This window comes from Eptatretus burgeri, chromosome 16, assembly GCF_056783735.1.
Source record: "Eptatretus burgeri isolate ZD-2024b chromosome 16, Ebu_testis_v1, whole genome shotgun sequence".
Lineage (NCBI taxonomy): Eukaryota > Metazoa > Chordata > Myxini > Myxiniformes > Myxinidae > Eptatretus > Eptatretus burgeri.
Genome location: NC_140976.1, coordinates 22,127,566 through 22,147,907, shown reverse-complemented (window position 1 = coordinate 22,147,907; position 20,342 = coordinate 22,127,566). Strand labels below are relative to the sequence as shown.

At 44.2% G+C, this 20,342-nt stretch overlaps 1 protein-coding gene across 2 annotated transcripts; it reads left to right on the top strand.

Annotated features, from left to right (window-relative positions):
- The first annotated feature begins 1,697 nt into the window (after positions 1-1,697).
- Positions 1,698-19,268, top strand: SOD2 (superoxide dismutase 2). Of its 2 annotated transcripts, none has more exons than XM_085860537.1 (5): positions 1,698-1,856; positions 9,364-9,563; positions 9,864-9,980; positions 10,117-10,296; positions 18,852-19,268. In XM_085860537.1, the coding sequence occupies exons 1-5, from the start codon at positions 1,819-1,821 to the stop codon at positions 18,995-18,997; spliced, it is 681 nt and encodes a 226-aa protein (XP_085716663.1). In that variant the 5' UTR covers positions 1,698-1,818; the 3' UTR covers positions 18,998-19,268. The 2 variants fall into 2 exon arrangements, with proteins under 2 accessions (XP_085716663.1, XP_085716664.1); XM_085860538.1 differs by lacking the exon at positions 1,698-1,856 and adding an exon at positions 2,091-2,115.
- Positions 19,269-20,342: the final 1,074 nt, after the last annotated feature.

The following is a 20,342-nucleotide window of genomic DNA, read 5'->3' as shown; positions in this document are numbered from 1 at the left end:
AGTTTGGGACTCTGGTCATCAATCAGCAGCGCTGCTTGGGCTAACCTGCTGGACCTACTACCCCAGCTTATTATCATAATGCTCTGTGCGTGCCACGCACACATACTGCTCTTTCTCCACTTGCTCCCACTCTCACCCCTGCCTGCCCCTCTCCCTCCACACTCGACTCCTCTCCCCCACCCCACTCACTCCTTCTTCTCTTCCTCCCCATACCACTCACGCCCTTCCTCTTCTCTTCCTAAACCACCCCCCCTCCCCTTCTTTATGCCCCTCTCTCTTTTACACCTTAAAGTCGTGCTTATTCTGCTCCCCAACAAGTAAATGCTTTTCACAAAAATTATTCAGTTCTTTCATAAATATCACATTTCCAATCCCACTCAGTTCAACCTTCAGCACACTCGTAAATGTGCTCCTCGACTCCCATGCTCGGACCTCCTTGACTCCTACGCTCAGACCTCCTCGACTCCCACGCTCTGACCTCCTCGACTCCCATGCTCGGACTTCCTCTGCTCCCATGCTCGGACTTCCTCTGCTCCCATGCTCGGACTTCTGCTCCCATGCTCTGACCTCCTCGACTCCCACGTTCTAACTTCCTCTGCTCCCATGCTCTGACCTCCTCGACTCCCACGCTCGGACCTCCTCGACTCCCACGCTCGGACCTCCTCGACTCCCACGCTCGGACCTCCTCGACTCCCATGCTCGGACCTCCTCGACTCCCATGCTCTGACCTCCTCGACTCCCACGCTCGGACCTCCTCGACTCCCACGCTCGGACCTCCTCGACTCCCACGCTCGGACCTCCTCGACTCCCATGCTCTGACCTCCTCGACTCCCACGCTCGGACCTCCTCGACTCCCATGCTCTGACCTCCTCGACTCCCACGCTCGGACTTCCTCTGCTCCCACGCTCGGACTTCCTCGACTCCCACGCTCGGACCTCCTGCTAGTTGGTAGAGTACTTCACGGTAAGACGAGTGATCGGTTCCGGTATGTGCCAACTGCATGAGGACCATATGGAGAAACGAGGATTGGTCTCTGGTACTTGTTAAATGTTGAGTAAATAAATAATGTTGGCAAATGTTCGGTTGAAAATGATTAATCGATTTTCATGTGTTTTTTTTTGGGAGGGATATATTATTTATTTAATTGTTGATTTATAATTTTTTATTATTATTTGTTATTATAATGTTCCAGCTGAACATCAGATGGATTAAGGTGCTGGTGCAGCACTCCGGAGCGCTCCGGCAGCCTCTCGAGGGGAGGGAGGGAGGGGTTCAGGAAGGTGGTACGCATGCATGAGAACGCATGAGAAGGCCATTTGGCCAATCAGAGCCAAGCAGGGCAACATGTACGGATGCGCCATTTTCTTTGATGTGAAAAATACCGGTTTCCCACTCATAAAGGAACCCACAAATAATTTCACATTTTTTTACAATTCCGTTTAATCAACTCCGTTTTATGTTTTCAAATATTTTTTAACATCTTTGTATTTTTTTTTTTAACTTTTGCGACGTTTTGTGTAAAAATCAATTTTAAGGTGTATAATTGCAAAATGTAAAGTATGTGGGTTTCTCGTTTTTGTTAATATACATTTTAACATCACCGAGAGTTTGAGTTAAACTACTAAGTAAACATTAACGTTGTGTTGTTGAGGAATCAGTTGTTTAAACGTAATTCCTAATTTTACCTATTATGTATTTCGGAGACGTTTCGCTACCTGTTGGTGGCGGTGTATAAAGTTGCGTGCTTGTTGGTCGTTTTGGACGCAGCTTCTCGGCTTGGCTTTTTTTTTTTTCCCTCTCTCTCCTTTCGCAGGCGAAATGACGACGATGTTTCCAAGGTTTCGCACTCTGAGCAGGTAAAGGAGTCATCATTGTGCATCGAGCACCTTGAAGTTGAACGTGAAATGAGGCCCCAGGTCCATTTATTATTAATTTAAAAGGAATGTTATTTACCTCAGACCTTGAAGCGTTTATCAATTTGTCTCCAACAAAGGGGTTTTTGTTATTTTTTTTTGTGAAGCCTGTGATCATTTTTTGAAGCCATTGCCATGAAATGTGAGAACCCCGTGTCGCTCTGTGTCGCATCCACATCGTGCGCGACTGACAGCAACCCAGGTGTGCTGCGGATAAGTTTGTACATTTATTTAGTTTTACAACCTTCCTTCCTTCCAAATGCGATCTCGGTCTAATTTAAACCCATCTGGTCTTTATACCCGCTCTTGCGTGTCGTGTGACCTTGTTTATGGTTGCCAGCAGTCATGTTGTGTGACGTAGGGTGTGTTGTATTACTAAGAAGATTGCTAGCGCTCGCCAAGCCAGCCGTTCCTTATAAACCTTTTCGTTGGAGTGCTTGCTTTAAGTACTTAAGCCGCTTGGTAACGGAACAAACCCCAGCTCTCGCTTGTCCTGATGGAGCGAGCTCCCAGACGTCACCCTGATGGAGCGAGCTCCCAGACGTCACCCTGATGGAGCGAGCTCCCAGACGTCACCCTGATGGAGCGAGCTCCCAGACGTCACCCTGATGGAGCGAGCTCCCAGACGTCACCCTGATGGAGCGAGCTCCCAGACGTCACCCTGATGGAGCGAGCTCCCAGACGTCACCCTGAGACTTGTCGAGGACAGGATGTTTTCATGTGCTTCATGGTTTGGTCAGTGTTTCCGCACTCGCAGCCACACAATGTTTTGAGGTTTGAATCGCAGCCACTTGTGATTCAGGTGGCCACATCAGTCATGTCCAGTCATTATCCTGTTGAAGGTTGTCCTGGATTTTGGTGAAGAATCCAAGTTGTTGAATTGTTGGGTCGGAAACTGGATTTGTTGGAAATGGTGTTTTCAGCTTGCACTTTCCTCCGATAATATTTGGTTCTGTGGAGTCGGCGGTACTGAACTCATGACCAAAAAGAGATCAATGGCCGAGTTGGAGCATCTTTCAACCTCTTCGTGTGTTGCTGCATCCCACTGGGGGAGGTGGGGGGAGGGGTGATGTTTGACAGGATCGTCTGGTAACCACTGAACTTGAGTTTATTTCAGAGTTCCAGTGATTACCCTGCTTGCTGAATGATGATGTGTGTCAATGAGCTTGAATCCCAAAGGAAGGTGTAGTATTCAGCTGTTAAGAAATCTCGAGTTATGGTGGAAGTGTGAACAATGGCAGCTTTTGCACCCCAATTTGTGCTCGCAAGCTTACGAATGATGTTCACTCCTATCTTTACCTCCACCAATGAAGGTGAAGGAGGTTATGTTTTCACCTCTTTCTGTCTGTTTGTTTGCTTTTGTGTGCAGGATATCTCGAAGTTATGGACTGATTCGGATGAAATTTTGTGGACAGGTTGGGTGTGTGATGAGGATGAACGGATTTGATTTTGGTGAAGACTACAATGGTTCACGAGCGGTATTTGACGATGTAGATTGTTTCAGAAGTCAAGGATGAGACGATGTGATAATTTTTGACTAAGTTATAAAAATGATTAACATGATGTGGTACAGGTTATGAGCTGCAAAATGTCGAAAACCCGGTTTCGTTCAACAACTTTCAAAATTTGACCTTTGCATAACCTTTAAAGGTCACAAAACAATGTTGTGGACATTAAAATAAGGAAACAGGATACGTGCTATAACTTATTGGAGTTAGTTCGTCGAAGAAGGTCGAAAACTGGTTTGATTCCCACAACTTTGAAAATTTGACGTTTTGTGGCCTTTAAAGGTCAAGGATTATTACCTTTGGTGCAAAACTTCCTCTGGAACATTCCAGGAACAATATAACGTCATATAAGCTATATGGCATTTCGCACTCCTCGAATTATCCATACTTTGATGAAATCAGCGTAAAAACAAACTTTAAGGGGGCGCCACGGGCAAGGTGTTCGAGATGGAGCAAAATGGTTTGAAGGCTTTAGGTGGGGAATGACCAAGATTATGCATAAACAATATTGTCATCGCTCTCAAAGTTTGGGCGGTCGTATGATTTTTATGTCAAAATTCGCAATTTTCTAAGTTCTTGACCTTGGGACGAAAATAAATCAGACAACGACAAGTTTTAGATAATTCATTTTGCTATTCAAATACCAAAGAACCCATTCCATTCAGTCAATTCCCAAGGAGAAGATAGATTTTTAGTCCGACTACCCCCTAAAAATGGCTATTTTTGGGGCGCGGCTCCACCCACAATGGGCGTAGCCACGCCCTCATCCAGGAAAACACAACGAGACATTGATATTGAACACATAACCAAGTTTCATCAAGATCGGATCAAAGTGCATGGAGTTGTGCTCTGGACAGACAGACAAGCCGGTCGGCGGACATGGGTAGTCGACTACCCAATAGAACCTGACGCGATGGGCCCGTTTGATGGGGAATGACCTGAGGATTAAGCAGAAGAAAATTCATGATTCTAGCTTCAAGGGTTAATGCTGCAGATTGTTTTTTCATTAAAATACCCCCACATTTAGAGGTTTTTCGGCCGTTGCTGGGCAACGGAGGGGTCCATAGCAACGGTTCTTTCTCGCACATAACGAGAACATACCATGAACCTACCATACCAGTTTCATGTATATCTGACTCGTAGTCTCTGAGATATAACGAACTTCATTTTTTTTTAATTGTTTTCGACCAGGGTTCATTCAAAGTCTATCTTCTCCGACAGTTTTCATAGGATCTGGCTGGAAATTTTTGACAATATGGCTGAATGTACTGCCCACAGTCGCTCGTGGCCCGATTTTTGATTTCCGAAAACATAATTTTTTATGATTTTTTTTTTTTCAAAAATTTAAAGTCCCGTTGCTAGGCAACAGTGGTGTCCATAGCAACGGTTCTCATTTGCACACAACTTGGTCATGGTATGAACCTACCAACCAAGTTTCATCAAAACCGCCATTGTATTAACGGAGCACTGGACTGAACAGACAGACAGACAGACAGACATATCGACGGAAATACTGATAATAAGCGTAGAAATAAAAAAAAATCTTTTTTTGAGTTTTTTTTTTTTCTCAACTAGATCGACTACCCAACAGACAGACAGACACAGACATAACAAATATAGTGGTCACTCTGGCTGGCGCTCATGAACCAATACAGATCTGCATCTGACTGGAATTTTTAGTGACTATTCACCATTGAGAGATGGGGCCAAAAATGGTGGAAACATGATACCTCAAAAAGTTGTGGACTGATTTAGACGAAACTTGGTAGACAGGTTGGGTGGGTGGCAAGGAGTAATTGATTCGATTTTGGTGAAGATCCGAATCCGGATCCTGATGCGAGAGTTATTTAATTTTTAAAGTGATTCTTCACCATTGAGAGATTGGACCAAAAGACGATATCGTACTGTATAGCATGATGATGTTTCAAAATGCAATGGGCCCGATATGTTCTCGTGACATCGGCTATTGAGTGGCGGAGGTATATGCTCTACTGAGCGCCCTTCTATTTTTTTTGTGTGTGTTTGGTCATTAAGCATAACATATCACTATCTTCGCTTACACCACCTCCACCCCTCACCTTTTCTGTTTTTTTTTTCTCCTCCTCCACCCCCTACTCCTCCCCACTCACTCTCTTGCTCTGTCCCCTCCTCGCTCCCCCCTTCCGAATAAAATGCAGCATTCTCCTCCCACCTTTATCTCTCTCGCACCCTCCCTTCAGCAGTGGATAGTAATGTTTGGTGAGGCGTCGCTCTCTCCACCTCCATCCCCCTTCCGAGCTCCGCCTTCTTCCTCTCTCTCTCTCTCTCTCTCTCTCTCCCTCTCTCTCCTCTCTCTCCTCTCTCTCTCTCTCTCCTCTCTCTCTCCCCTCTCTCTCCCTCTCTCTCTCTCTCTCTCTCTCTCCTCTCTCTCCTCTCTCTCCTCTCTCTCCTCTCTCTCCCTCTCTCTCTCCTCTCTCCCTCTCTCCTCTCTCTCCTCTCTCCCTCTCTCCCTCTCTCCTCTCTCCCCTCTCTCCCCTCTCTCCCTCTCTCTCTCTCTCTCTCCTCTCTCCTCTCTCCCTCTCTCCCCTCTCTCCTCTCTCTCTCTCTCTCCTCTCTCCCTCTCTCCTCTCTCCCCTCTCTCCCTCTCTCCTCTCTCCTCTCTCCTCTCTCCCCTCTCTCCTCTCTCCCCTCTCTCCTCTCTCCCCTCTCTCCCTCTCTCCCTCTCTCCTCTCTCCCTCTCTCCCCTCTCTCCTCTCTCCCCTCTCTCCCTCTCTCCCTCTCTCCCTCTCTCTCCTCTCTCCTCTCTCCTCTCTCCCTCTCTCCTCTCTCCTCTCTCCTCTCTCCTCTCTCTCCTCTCTCTCCTCTCTCCTCTCTCCCCTCTCTCCTCTCTCCTCTCTCCTCTCTCCTCTCTCCCTCTCTCCTCTCTCCCCTCTCTCCCTCTCTCCCTCTCTCCTCTCTCCCTCTCTCCTCTCTCCTCTCTCCCTCTCTCTCCCTCTCTCCTCTCTCCCCTCTCTCCTCTCTCCTCTCTCCTCTCTCCCCTCTCTCCCCTCTCTCCCTCTCTCCCTCTCTCCTCTCTCCTCTCTCCCTCTCTCCTCCTCTCTCCCTCTCTCCTCTCTCCCCTCTCTCCCCTCTCTCCCTCTCTCCTCTCTCCTCTCTCCTCTCTCCTCTCTCCTCTCTCCTCTCTCCTCTCTCCTCTCTCCTCTCTCCTCTCTCCTCTCTCCTCTCTCCTCTCTCCTCTCTCCTCTCTCCTCTCTCCTCTCTCCTCTCTCCTCTCTCCTCTCTCCTCTCTCTCCCAACCCCCCTCCCTCCTTAATATCCCCTCCAGCAAAGCGACGGGTTGTAATAAATACTTTAGGCTTTATAGATTTTATTTTAGCCCACCAAAGGTGGGCGGATGTTATGTTTTCACCCTCTGTCTGTTTGTGAGCAGAATATCTCAAAAAGTTTGGACAGATTCGGGTGGAACTTGGTGGCCAGGTTGCATTTCTGCCAATAACTAATTGGTTCGGTGACGATACGGATCAAAACATGAGACATTTTTAAAGTGGTTCTTCATAATTGAGAGCTCTGTCAGAAAACTATATATATATATATATATCACGATATCTCATCAAGTTGGGAAGGTGACAAGAAGAAGCTGATTCGATTTTGTTTGTCCGGATCCAGATCCAGCCTATCAGTGGGATACAAAATGTAAACTGTTCAGCCTGGTGCAGGTTTGCGCTCTACTGAGTACCGTTGTAGTTTTTTTTTTTTTTCTTGCAGGAGCAAGGCTTGTGGAAGAGCAAGGTAGAACTGACAGTGGGACAAAAGTCAAGGGAATGAATGAACAGAAAAAGAGAGGGAGGTAACACTGAAACTAGCAAGTAAGATTGCTGAGTTATGAAGGGTTAATGGGGACAATAAAGATCATGTGCCAGAATTGGTGATTTCCCAGCATTGAAAAATTTATTCTAGGTTGATGACAAGTTCCTTGTTTTCTCTCTGTTAGGATATGGGAATACTGCTGTAATCTGTCCAGTATGGATGGAATATTGTTGAGCACAGTAAAATTTCCTAGAAAGTGCTTGAGGTGATTTCTCAATGAGAATTTTAAAAAGGGATCATTTTTGTATATCAAGAATAATGTACATCCCAAGCTACTTCCTTTAAAGAGCAGGTTGCAGGTCACCAAACATGTTCTTAAAATTTATCAATATGATTATATGTGCATTAAATAGTTTGATGCAAGCTATTGTGGTTGCTTAACTATTGGGAAAATTAATGAAATTTTACTCCGAAGTTGTTATTTCTCGAGGCTGTTGAAAAAAACAGCAGTGTGCCATATATGGATGGTGACATCTCGTTCTCCAAAACAAAGCGGACGCTCACTTGCTCATTGAAGAAGTGTTCAGTTCAGCGGGCCGTTCTTTCGCTTTCTTTGAGCTTGTAACTGTCTATATTATCCTTTTTTATTTTAAATTATTGTAGAACAGAGTTATTTGGATATTTGTACATCATGCCTCGTACGTGTGTCGTCATGTTTTGCGAAAATGGGTAATCGCTCCCACTGATTCCCAAAGGAATCAAACATTCGCCAGCAGTGGATAAGATTTGTACAAACAAAACGGGCGAATTTTCCCCCAAAGAAAACGGGTAAAGAGGACTCTTTGGATAGACTTGTCATTTGTGGTGACCATTTCACAGCCGAGGATTACGAAGGCATAAACACATCTGATCACCACTCTGAATATGAGTTGTTGGTTAACAAGTTATCCAGATACTGCTCTGTCACAGAATCAGTTGTTGAGTTTGAGAAAAACCTTGTAATGTATTCTTAAAGAGTACATGGAAAAACACAAATAAACTTTCTGAAAAACACAAGCATGAAAATTTTTTTTAAAGAAATCAACTTATTGTTGATTAAATTACTTTTTTTTTAACATCAGCAAATTGGGCTATTTCATTTCAATTGTAAAAAATTGATCAATTTTCCACTTTTTTTTTCTAAATTTGGTAGAATATTTCCCAATGAGGCTAAACATGTTTTGGTATTTATATGCCACAACAGTCTCTTGAAAGTTGGGGGTTTGTTCTAACTGTTCGCTTTCGCGAGGGTCAAGCTCAGCTGTCAGAAAGACTTCAAGGCTACGGTGTATAATATATTTGGGTCCATTATTGATTCATTCTATTTCTGACTCTTGAGTGACGAGAGGGTTAAAAATTATTATATCAAGTCAGAGATGAATCAAACTTTACATTATTTTATGCATCGAACAAGAAAATGAAAATCTACAAACCAATCTGTCTGGTGGAGTCTGTCAGTGTGAACTGCCGGGCAGTCAGTCCTGCCACTTGTACACGAAATAGGCCGTTTTTCTGGCACTTGCAAGTGGCTCAAATTCATATGGCTCAGGGCCAGAAACTCCATAGTATAAATTCCAATCATCCTCCAACTCTTCCTCTGCAATATCTGAATGAAAACTCTCAATTTCATCACCGCTGAAGTCGCGCTCTGATTCGCATCTCACCATTGTTCACACGCTGTTTCCGAATGTTCACGAAGTTTTCGGAGAACGTGACGTCATAGCATCTTCGGTAAATTCTGGTCTTTTTTCGATCACTGACAAAAGTTTTGACTTAAAAGTTAATTTTAGCATATTTTGAGTTTCAAATGTAAGAAAATAATTGCCCAACGATTATTAATGTGATTACAACCTTTGAATCGCGCGAAGTCATCAGCAACCCAAAACCTGCTCTTTAAGAACACCAGCTTCCAAAGGAAATGTGGAGGATATAATGCCATTTGAAGAAGGGGGCCCTTAACACCATTGTAATTTTATCAGACAGTCTGGTCTTGAAAATGAGCAACCTTGAAATATTGTCTGCTGGTGGTGGTGTACAACTTAAACTTTGCTTAAATGTGAAGCTAGATTGTCCTGCAAATTTTTTAAGGACTGGTGGTGATTCTTTGAGTGTTGCAGTATGGTGGTGGCTGCTCGCATGACTCGCTTTTGTGCGGTTCAAGCCAAGCACACATTACCTGACCTTCCGTACGACTATGGAGCTTTGGAGCCTCACATCAGCGCCGAGATAATGCAGTTGCATCACAGCAAGCACCACGCTGCTTACGTCAACAACGTCAATGTCGTTGAGGAGAAATTGGCTGAGGCCTTAGGAAAGGGTACGGCTCTCCTTTTGAATATCACATAATTGATGGAGCCTCTTATCTTTACACCGTTGTGCATTGTTTGTGCCCAACATCAAGTCCTGGTATCTTGGTAGAGAAGTTGTCATGAAAAAAAAAATGTTTTAGTCTTGTGCAGCAAACGATAAGCCAAAAGTATTCGGATAGGACAATCCTGCTGTAATAAACCTGAGACAAATTGATTGTCCTGCATCTGTGTATTCAAAATTGGCATGCATCTTTAGGGTTTTTTTATTTTTTATTTTTTTTTTCCAATCATATGCTACCTGTGCACAGGAGATGTAAACACCCAGGTATCCTTGCAGCCTGCTTTCCGGTTCAATGGTGGGGGTCACATCAATCACTCCATATTTTGGCGGAACCTTTCTCCAAGTGGAGGTGGCCAACCATGTGGTGAGAAAAAATGGATCCATCATGCAATTATGGAAGAGTCAGAATTTCTGGGGTTGGGAAATGGAAGCATGCCAGTTTTTAGTGGTTTGAGTCTTTTGGGGGATAAATAATCGAGTTTGATTTTGCCATCGTACAGGTGATTTGCTGAAGGCAATTGAGAACGACTTTGGCTCGGTGGACAAGCTACGGGAGAAGTTGTCCGCTGCTGCAGTGGGTGTGCAAGGTTCTGGCTGGGCATGGTTGGGGTTCAACAAGGAGTCGAAACGGCTGCAGATCGCCACGTGTGCTAACCAAGATCCCTTGCAGGGAACTACAGGTGAGCTAGGGTACCATTTTCTTCGCCACTGTGTACTTAAAAACTACCAATCAGGTATGGGCATTAAGTCATGGTGCTGCATGAACAAGAAGCCACACTTTTTTTGACAGAAGAGAGTTATTGATTACCATGACTACATGCCCTTGGGGTCGATGGAAGGTGGATAACAAGTATTCTTGTGATGTTATAGATAATATGTATTTGTTTGTCATCAAGGCTTGTGGAAGAACTCGTAAACTGAATGGATCAGGATGTAACAGACACAAGCAGGACGAAAAACACACATGCACAAGATGGACACAGAAACTGAAGGAAACTCCAAGTGGAAGGAGGAGGGATTTGGGTGGGGTTAATGAGGGTAGAAAAAATCATGGTTTTGGATTGGGGATGATCTGAGATTGTGGTGAACAGCTGTCTTGAAGACCTGGGGGGGTGGGGGGATGAGATTGAAGAGAATGTGAAAGTTGGTTTCATAGGTTGGGGGGGGGGGAAGAGGAACAAATGAGTGGAGGTGAGCAGTGATCCTGGATTTAGGTAGTTTCACCACAAGAGGGTTGATGGTGAAACGTGCGAGTCCAGCAGAAACCTGGAGTGACAAAGAATGGAAATGGCAAGGGTGCAAGACCAGAAATAAGGCAGAAGACAGAGACAACCGACCTGTCTGAAATGGCAAGTGATAAGCCCAGAGACTCAGCTTCATCGCAGGAGATTCCAATAATCTTGAAGGCCTTGGTTTCTGTGGCATCAAGCTGTGAAAGATGTAAGGCAGGGGAGCCAGTACAGAGGGTAGACCATTACTCCATCAAGCTGCGGATGAAGGCCTTTAAGATGGATTTGAGTTCAGGTGTATCAAGGAAGGACTTTGTACGATGGAGGATGCCCAGTCGGTGGCTGGCTTTGGGGGCCAACTTTGAAATGCGGTTTTCCCAAGAAAGATCATGGCTGATGGTAAGATCCAGGAGTTTGAATGAGTGAACTTCCTCAACAGATTGTTGAGAAAGTAGATAGGAGGGTTTGCCGGACGGTCCTTTGGGCGAGAGATGGTGATCGTATAAGATTTATCAGGATTGAAAGACATATTCCAACTGTTTGATCAGCTTCTGATTTTTTTTTTCTTCTTTTCTTCAATGTCTGAAGAGAGGGAAGATGATGCAGCCTGCCTGTTTGAAGGATCAGGGATGTCACAGCAGAGGGTGGAGTTGTCAGCAAATAGATGAAGACGATTTTACAGTCAGAGATCAGGAATAGGTCTGGACCCAGAACACTGCCTTGGGGCACTCCAGCCTTGACAGGGAGAGGAGATGAAAGGATTCTGTTGAGTGCCACATGTTGACAAAGTCGAGGCAATCAAATCAGTAAGCCATGTGTGGAGTTGGCATTGGATGACATAGGTGGAGAGTAAGGTAGGATGCCAAACAATCAAAAGCACAAATATATCCAGAGAAAGATGGCCCTGATCTCATGTCTGACAATTTTTATTATTGGTTGTAATTTAGCAGGTATTTTAGGACATGCGAGCTGATGTTGTCTGGTCCAGTTGCAGAATCAGGGTTCAGAGTTCAGAGTTGACAGAATTGCGTCCAACTTCTCAGGTGTAAAAGTGTCCAGGAGCTATTGGATACGACGGGGAATGATGGGTACCAAGAATGAGGGGTTGGGGACACAACATTTGAAAGTAAACACAGAATTGAGGCATTCGACCTTCTCATATGTGGAGTCTGTGATGCCATTTGAAGAGAGGGAATAGAGAAGGGATGGAAAGGGAGCCAGAGACAGACTTGTTGAGGTACCATCAGGTTTTAGAAGAGGGAGATGAGTGAGAAGTTCATTTTTGAGGAAAGACAGATGTTCTTTTCTGGCTCTCCTGGACACAATGGGAGTTCCTGGGAGTGGACACATTTGTTGTGGACTTTTTCAAAAGCACTGAGATTGCCTTCCAGGAAGAGAAGGCAAGTTATTTCAGAGCAACTGCCCCACCACGGGATTCAGTGTATCATGAGTAGGAAGAAGGGTAGAATAATTGAAGATTAGACACGTCTGGAGACTGCAATGGTTCACGAGCGGTATTTGACGATGTCGATTGTTTCAGAAGTCAAGGATGAGACAATGTGATGATTTTTGACCAAGTTATAAAAATGATCAACATGATGTGGTATGAGTGACAGGTTATTAGCTGCAAAATGTCGAAAACCCGGTTTTGTTCAACAACTTTCAAAATTTGACCTTTGCATAACCTTTAAAGGTCACAAAACAATGTTGTGGACATTAAAATAAGGAAACGGGATAAGTGCTATAGCTTATTGGAGTTAGTTCATCGAAGAAGGTCGAAAACCCGGTTCGATTCCCACAATTTTGAAAATTTGACCTTTGTGAACTTTAAAGGTCACAAAACAATGTTGTGGACATTAAAATAAGGAAACAGGATACGTGATATAGCTTATTGGAGTTAGTTTGTCGAAGAAGGTCGAAAACCCTGTTCGATTCCCACAACTTTGAAAGTGTGAACTAAAAAGGTCAAGGATTATGACCTTTGGTGCAAAACTTCCTCTGGAACATTCCAGGAACAATATAACGTCATATAGGCTATATGGCATTCATATAGGCATTCAAATCTCACACTCTCACTATGTCTCTTCGAAAGGACCGTTTACAAAACACCCCATCCACTTTCTCAACAATCCTCTGGAAGAAGTCTTTTCTTTCAAGCTTCTAGGTCTCACTATCTGCCATGACCTTTCCTGGGAAAGTCACATTTCCAACCTCGCCTCAAAAGCCAGTCGCCGACTGGGAATCCTCCGTCGTGCTAAGTCCTTCCTCGGCCCTCTTGAGCTCCTGACCACTTACAAAGCTTTTGTCCGTAGCCTGATGGAGTACTGCTCTCCCCTCTGGGCTGGTGCTCCTGCCTCCCACCTTTCTCGGCTTCACGCTGTCGAAACCAGGGCATTTAAGATCATCGGCATCTCCCGCAATGAAGCTGAGTCTTTGGGCCTCTCACTCAATCACCGCAGGTTGGTCGGTGGTCTTTCTGTCTTCTACCGACTCCTCTCCAGCCTTGCCCCCCCTGCTCTCTCTGCGATTTGTCCCCACCACATTTCCACAGAGCGCTCAAGGTCCGCCAACAACCCCCTTCTGGTAAAACTACCAAAATCAAAAATCACTGCTCATCTTCACTCTTTCATTCCTCTTTTTTTTCCCACCTTTGGAATAAACTTCCTCACTCTATTCTTTCCCATTCTTCCCTCCAGGCTTTCAAAACAGCTGTTCACCACCACCTCTTATCTTCCCCCATCCAAATCCTCGATCTTTTCTACCCCCGATAATCCACCCAAGCCCACTTCCTTCATTTCTCCTGCTTTCCTTCCTGAAAGTCCCTGAAATGTCCATCTTCTCTTCGCCATGTTCCCCGTCCCATCCCCATCCCTCTCCCTTCCACAGTTCACCTAATGTGTCTGTTCCCCACTGTTTTGTCCCTTCCACTTTCGCCCCTCTTGTCTCATGCCTCCTTGCTGTGAGTTGTGTGTTAGCTCTCATACGAGCCTCGACCAAGGTATACAAAAAAAAAAATGGCATTTCACACTCTTCGGATTATCCATACTTTGATGAAATCAGCGTAAAAACAAACTTGAAGTGGGCGCCACGGGCAAGGTGTTCGAGATAGAGCAAAATGGTTTCAATACTTTAGGTGGAGAATGACCTCAAGATTATGCAGAAAAAATATTGTCATCCTAGCTCTCAAAGTTTGGGCGGTCGTATGATTTTTTTTATGTCAAAATTCGCAATTTTCTAAGTTTGTGACCTTGTGACCTTGACCTTGGGATGAAAATGAAAAATCGAGCTCTCTGGGGCTATGCAGGTGCCATTGGGCTAACCAAATACTGAAACCCCTGCCAGATTCGACAAACCCCTCGGAGAAGATGGATTTTTATGTCAAAATTCGCAATTTTCTAAGTTCGTGACCTTGTGACATTGACCGTGGGACGAAAATGAAAAATTGAGCTCTCTGGGGCTATGCAGGTGCCATTGGGCTAACCAAATACTGAAACCCCTGCCAGATTCGACAAACCCCTTGGAGAAGATGGATTTTTATGTCAAAATTCGCAATTTTCTAAGTTCGTGACCTTGGGACGAAAATGAAAAATTGAGCTCCGTGGGGCTATGCAGGTGCCATTGGGCTAACCAAATGCCGAAACCCCTGTCAGACTCAACAAACCCCCTAGGAGAAGATGCAAATTGAAATTGGCTACCCCTAAAAATACATATTTTTTGGGCGTGGCTCCGCCCATAATGGGTGCACCGCGCCCATTCTCAGGAAAACACAACTCCATCATGATAACCTCCCACCATAATTTTATCGGGATCGGATTAAAACCCGTGGAGTTATGCTCAGACAGACAGACAGACAGACAGACAGACACACACCAATAACGAATATATTGGTCACTTATTTTTTTTTCGTGAACCAATGGGATGAATCTGAGAGAACGAGGGAACGAGTTTCTGTGGAAGAATTCCCAGGCTTAGTTAACAGCAGGGGCAGATAGATATGGGAGACCAGTTCTGAAGAGAGATGTCTGCTTGCAGTTCTTGCCAATCTGAGTGAACTGCCAGACTCACTGCTGTTGAGGCAACTCTCTTGAGTATAGCCAGAGAGATGTTGACTTTCACAAGCATATGATCAGAGGAAGAGCAGGAGACATTTGTGGGAAAGTTTGTCATCAAGTCCAGAAGGGGGGATTTGTCATTGGGAGAAATCTGGGTTGGAAAGTTTTTACAGATTGATTCAGTCCCATGGAGTCACAGAAGTCCTTTGCTGAAGTGCCATGGCTGGAGAGAGAGAGGTACCAACACCTTGCCAAGTTGCCTCGTGATTATTCAAATCACCACATATGAGGAAGAGAGAGCTGGGATGAGTTAAAAGTTTGTTCATGTTGTCTGAGAAAAAGATGTTGATGGAGTCGTCGCTCTTATCAGGACAGTACAATGAAACGGAAGACCAAGAGGTGGGATCAGAGGGGAAGTCGCATCCAGAGGTACTCTGTGGGTGTTGGGAGGAGTTAGGTCAGTAGAAAGGCAGTGAGAAATTGAGTTCTTGATGCAAAGAGCAACTCTGCCACTGGGGCATGGTTCCGGCCTCTGAAATTGGAGGAGACTGCATCCGGGGAGAGATGCAAAGGAGGAGGGGATGTGCTGTGGGAGGAAGCATTCTGTTAAACAGATTTTTGGTTTCTCGACAGTGGGCATTTGGACCTGAATCCATTCATAAAGTTGAAAACTGGATTTGAAGTGTTTCCTTTGAAGTTAAGCTGGACTGAATGGGTACAATGGAAGAGTCGATAGCTTGATGGTATACTCTTATGGAGGAGAGCTTCAGGAATGCACATCAGGTTGAATGGGGCCTGCTTTTACTTTTAATTTCTGCTAGCCCTCTGGCCAAGAGAAGCTTTGGCACGATTCCCATCTGGTTCTTTCAGGAGCTTTGTATGCAAAAAAGGGGGGAAAAAAATTGGTGGATTTAAGGGTTGTTTCCTCTGCCACCAAGGGTGGGTGGAGGTTGTGTTTTCAACCCTATCTTTGTTTTTGTTTGTCTGTTTGTTTGTGAACAGGTTATCAAAAAGTTGTGCATGCATTCGGACGAAATTTGGGCTGGGTGTGTGATAAGGACGAATTGATTTGATTTTGGTGAAGATCTGGATCCGACTATGAGAATGTTTTAAAGTGATACTTCACCATTAAGAAATAGTGCCAAAAACGATATATTAACATGATATCTTAAAGTTTTGGATGGATTCAGATGAAACTTGGGGGGACAGCTTGGGCATGTGACCAGGACGAATTGATGCAACTTGCGTGAAGATCTGGATACGGTCCGAGAATTTTTTTAAATGATTGTTCATCATTGAGTGATGGAGCTAAAAAAATATGTAACACTACATCTCAAAAAGTTTATGAATAGATTTGGATGAAACTTGTCAGGTCATGTGTGATGAGAAGGAATTGATTCAGTTTTGTTGAAGATCCGGATACTAGGATAAATAGAAAAAAGTTTATCCATTTCTTGCAAAAAGCTTTGTGGAATTTCGATTATATTGTGGACAAGCTTTTCTCTTCAAACTGCTCATGGCAATCACTGACTAAAGGCCCGGTCACACCTTGACGTTTTAGCCAGCGGTGGCAACGTATTAAAATGTATGTAAAACGCTGGCTGACGTTGAACTTTTGATGTTTTTTTTTAAAGATTCGGACGTATTCATGACGAGTTGGTCGTATGCATAACATATTAGTAATGGACACAGAACGTTTCGTTGTGTTATAGATAACTTATACCAACGAATGCTGAACCTGTTGTCGGCCTACACAACCGATGCCCAACGATAGTCTAACTTCGGCATAGCGCGTTGCACGCATCGCCGACGATGTCGTGACGTGGCCTATAAAAAGGCTGGCGCACAACGATTCGAATCATAACTGCCGTAGAAATGGAAGTGACAACATCGCGGTCACACCTTGGCGATCTTGCCAGCGTATGCCGACCTAAGAAAAATGTGTCTAAAACGTTGGGGGCACGTCAAATACGGTATGAGTAAGTTTGGTATACGTGAGTAGAACGCTAAAGTACGCTATCATACGTCGTAGTAAGTAGAGTACGTCAAGAAATTTTAAACATGTTCAAAATTTTACGACGTACTCGGCGTATGACACACGTTCCGCATGCGATGGGGATAAGTTTTACACACGATATGTGGACGCTTACACACGTCCACAAAGGCTACTTATAAGCTACTCATAAGTCGAAACACGTCGCGGTAATGTCTTTTTTACGCGAAACTTATTTCTAACTTATGTTTGACGTGCTTTGAACCAATTCTTTACGTAGTCCCAACACACATCGACGTATGTAGACGTATTCCAATGACGTCTTCCGGTCGACAAAAAAAAAAAAATGAACGTGTTTCTAGGTTACAACTGCCATATAAAGACGTGTTCCCAGCGGTTTTGGGAATTGGTATATAAAAATGCTGCTCATAAAAGGGGAACCCAACAGTGTTTTCGAGTTCCTTTTTGAGTCGATGTCCATGTCAGCAGTATTAGTATTAGTATTAGTAGTAGTTTGTTCATGTTGGCAGTAGTAGGTGAGTGTGCGGGGGAGGGTGTGGGTTATGATGGATCCTCCTTGCGTCCGCGTGTCCACGGGTAGGTTCATAGGCTGCCACTCAACGATTTAAATGGCTGCATCTCCACGATTGAAAGTAGACGCTTGCGCTCAACAATTGGATTTTTTTTACACTCGATGACTTTTAAACGGTACCAATCAACTATTTTCATTGTTTACAATGAACGATTTAAATTGCTGTCACTCGCCTTTGTTTTTTGACGCTGGCGCTTGGAAATTTTAATCGTTTCTATTGAACGTGCTAAATCGCTCAAACCCCACTATTGAAAGTAGACGCTTGCGCTCAACAATTCGATTTTTTTTTAAACGGTACCACTCTGCTATTTTCATTGTTTACAATGAACGATTTAAATTGCTGTCACTCGCCTTTGTTTTTTGACGCTGGGGTTTGGAAATTTGAAGCGTTTCTTCTGAACGTGTTAAAACGCTCAAACTCGACTATTTTAAATAGACTCTGCCGATGGACAATTGGAATCATAGCCAAGCGAGACATCGAAGTGTGAACATCCTCGTCATGCCGAAGAAAAGTTTGAAGAATGCTGCAAATAAGTGTCCTGGCCGTGGCCGTGGACGCTGACGCAAGGACGATCCATTATACAGACATCTTTCAGCCTATGAGTAACTTAAAAGTAACGTCTGTCGATGTGTGGCAATGATCGCGTAACGTGCCAACAACACGTTAATCATAGGTTAGAAATAAGTTTCGGGTACGCTAAACATTACCTCGGCGTGTCTCAACTTATGATTACCTTACAAGTAGCATGTGTTGACGTCTGTCAACGATCGCAGACCGTGCATACAACTTGTGGCCAGCGTAGCGGAACTTGTGAGTCATACGCCGGCATACGTCGTGAAATTTCAAGCATGAAAAAATTTGAGGACAACCGAAAAGTACAACGACGTATGGCAGTGTTTTTCAGCGTGCTCTCAATGTTGTCAAAACTTACTCATAACGTATTCAACGTGTGCCAGCGTTTTAGAAAAAAAATTAAAAAATCGGCATACGTTGGCTAAAACGTCAAGGTGTGACCGGGCCTTAAGGAGTCTTTGCTGCAGTAATCAGAGCTTGAAAAATCTCACATATATTGATCGCCGTTCCTTCAGCAGCTTAGCTGCTCAATAAGAGTACAAGTTGATATTGCAATGAACTATGGATGTAATCAACAGAATGTTGATTAATATATGACTGCTGCTGTTGGAAGCAAGGATAAGCTGATATTTTTGATCTCAGCCCTTTGTCAGAGCAAAAGAGCTCCTACCACGGTGGTTAACATACTTCGATCAACGTTCTGTTTATTCTGTCCGCCGACATTGGCAATTGTAAGACGAGTTCTTCATTCCACAACAAACTAAACTGATGTGATCACTCACTCTCCATGAACAGGTCTTTTTCCCTTGCTGGGAATCGATGTGTGGGAGCACGCATACTACCTGCAGTACAAGAATGTCCGTCCGGACTACGTGAAAGCAATCTGGAACGTTGTCAACTGGGACAATGTGGGAGAAAGACTGATTGCTGCCAGGAAGTGAAAATTATCCTTACATGCTTTCCAAGAGATTTGCTACCATTTGTTGCACTGTGAGGCCTTTATCTCTCTGCCTCCCATCATAGAGCAAGTTCGAGTACTGAAGATGTCATTGGTGACGTGTTGCTGTTTTTTGAGCATTTGATCATTTTGCCTGTCGAGTTGCTCCTTTTTAATTTGTTATTGAAAACTTCTCCTGGAACTCAATTGGTCCTAAGCAATGTGCCCCCTCAACCACCCCCCCCCCCAAAAATAAATAAATGTCTTGAAAATGAGCTTTTGCTTTTAAAAACCAAAGATGATTTGGACCTTGGGATCACAGCATCACTTGATCTCCTTCAATGTGGATACAAAAGAGGTCATCATTAAATATTGCAGAGCAAAAGCTTGTGGGTGGATGGCCTGTTCAGGTTCTGTGTGTGGAGGTGAAGGATTGGCTACCTTTCAATAAGTTATCCATTGACTGTTGTAATGGTAACAAGGGCTCCCTCCATTTGCTATCCTAAAAAAAAAAAAATGACACTGGGAATGTATATTCATCACGAGAAGTTCTATGAACAGTTCATTGAACTGTGATTCAGTTTTGAATTCATCCCACTGATTGTGTCATTTGTGTCATCAGTTAGGTGTGCCTTGCCTCTGATGCAGTGCCCCTGCATTCGGTCTGGAATTTAGTTAAACTACATTACACAATTGTGTTATCTTGTGAAAACCACCACAGGGTCTTTAACATCCAACAGCAAATGGTAACACACCTCTGGTAACTAAATACAGCATTGGAGTCATCAGGAGGAACCTGGATCAGATTTGGGTTTTGGCTGCTGCTCCTCTACCCTCAAACTCATCCAGACACAGCCAAGTGAGCCTTACAAAAACAATTTACAAGAGTTCACCTCTCCTTAGACACCAGAAAAAGAAAAATGGAAAGAAATTAAGAGTAAAAGACAAAAAAAGCACACACAGGCCCAAAACACCTACCACAGAATGTACACGGTAGTACGTGCAGGGCCCTCTAGTTGCAATACACATTGATAAGGACAGGTCAGAGGCGAGTATGCGTACCTTTCGACCATCGTGCGAGTTCGTAGAAATAATTGTGTTGAAAGTGAAAGTAACACAGCTTGTGTTCCTTTGAAGGATGTCAATCACAAAGCATCAGGATGACAGTTAATAATCTTATGAATTGAACCCAGAATAGACATCTGACCCTACCTCCTGAGCTATCCTGCCAGCCTAGCTTCCAACATTGGGCCATTTATGAAGAATGCATCATTATCAACTTGGACTTGTGGAAAGTAGTGGTGGGGGGGGGGGGTTGGGTGAGGATGGAGGTTCTGGAGACATAAATC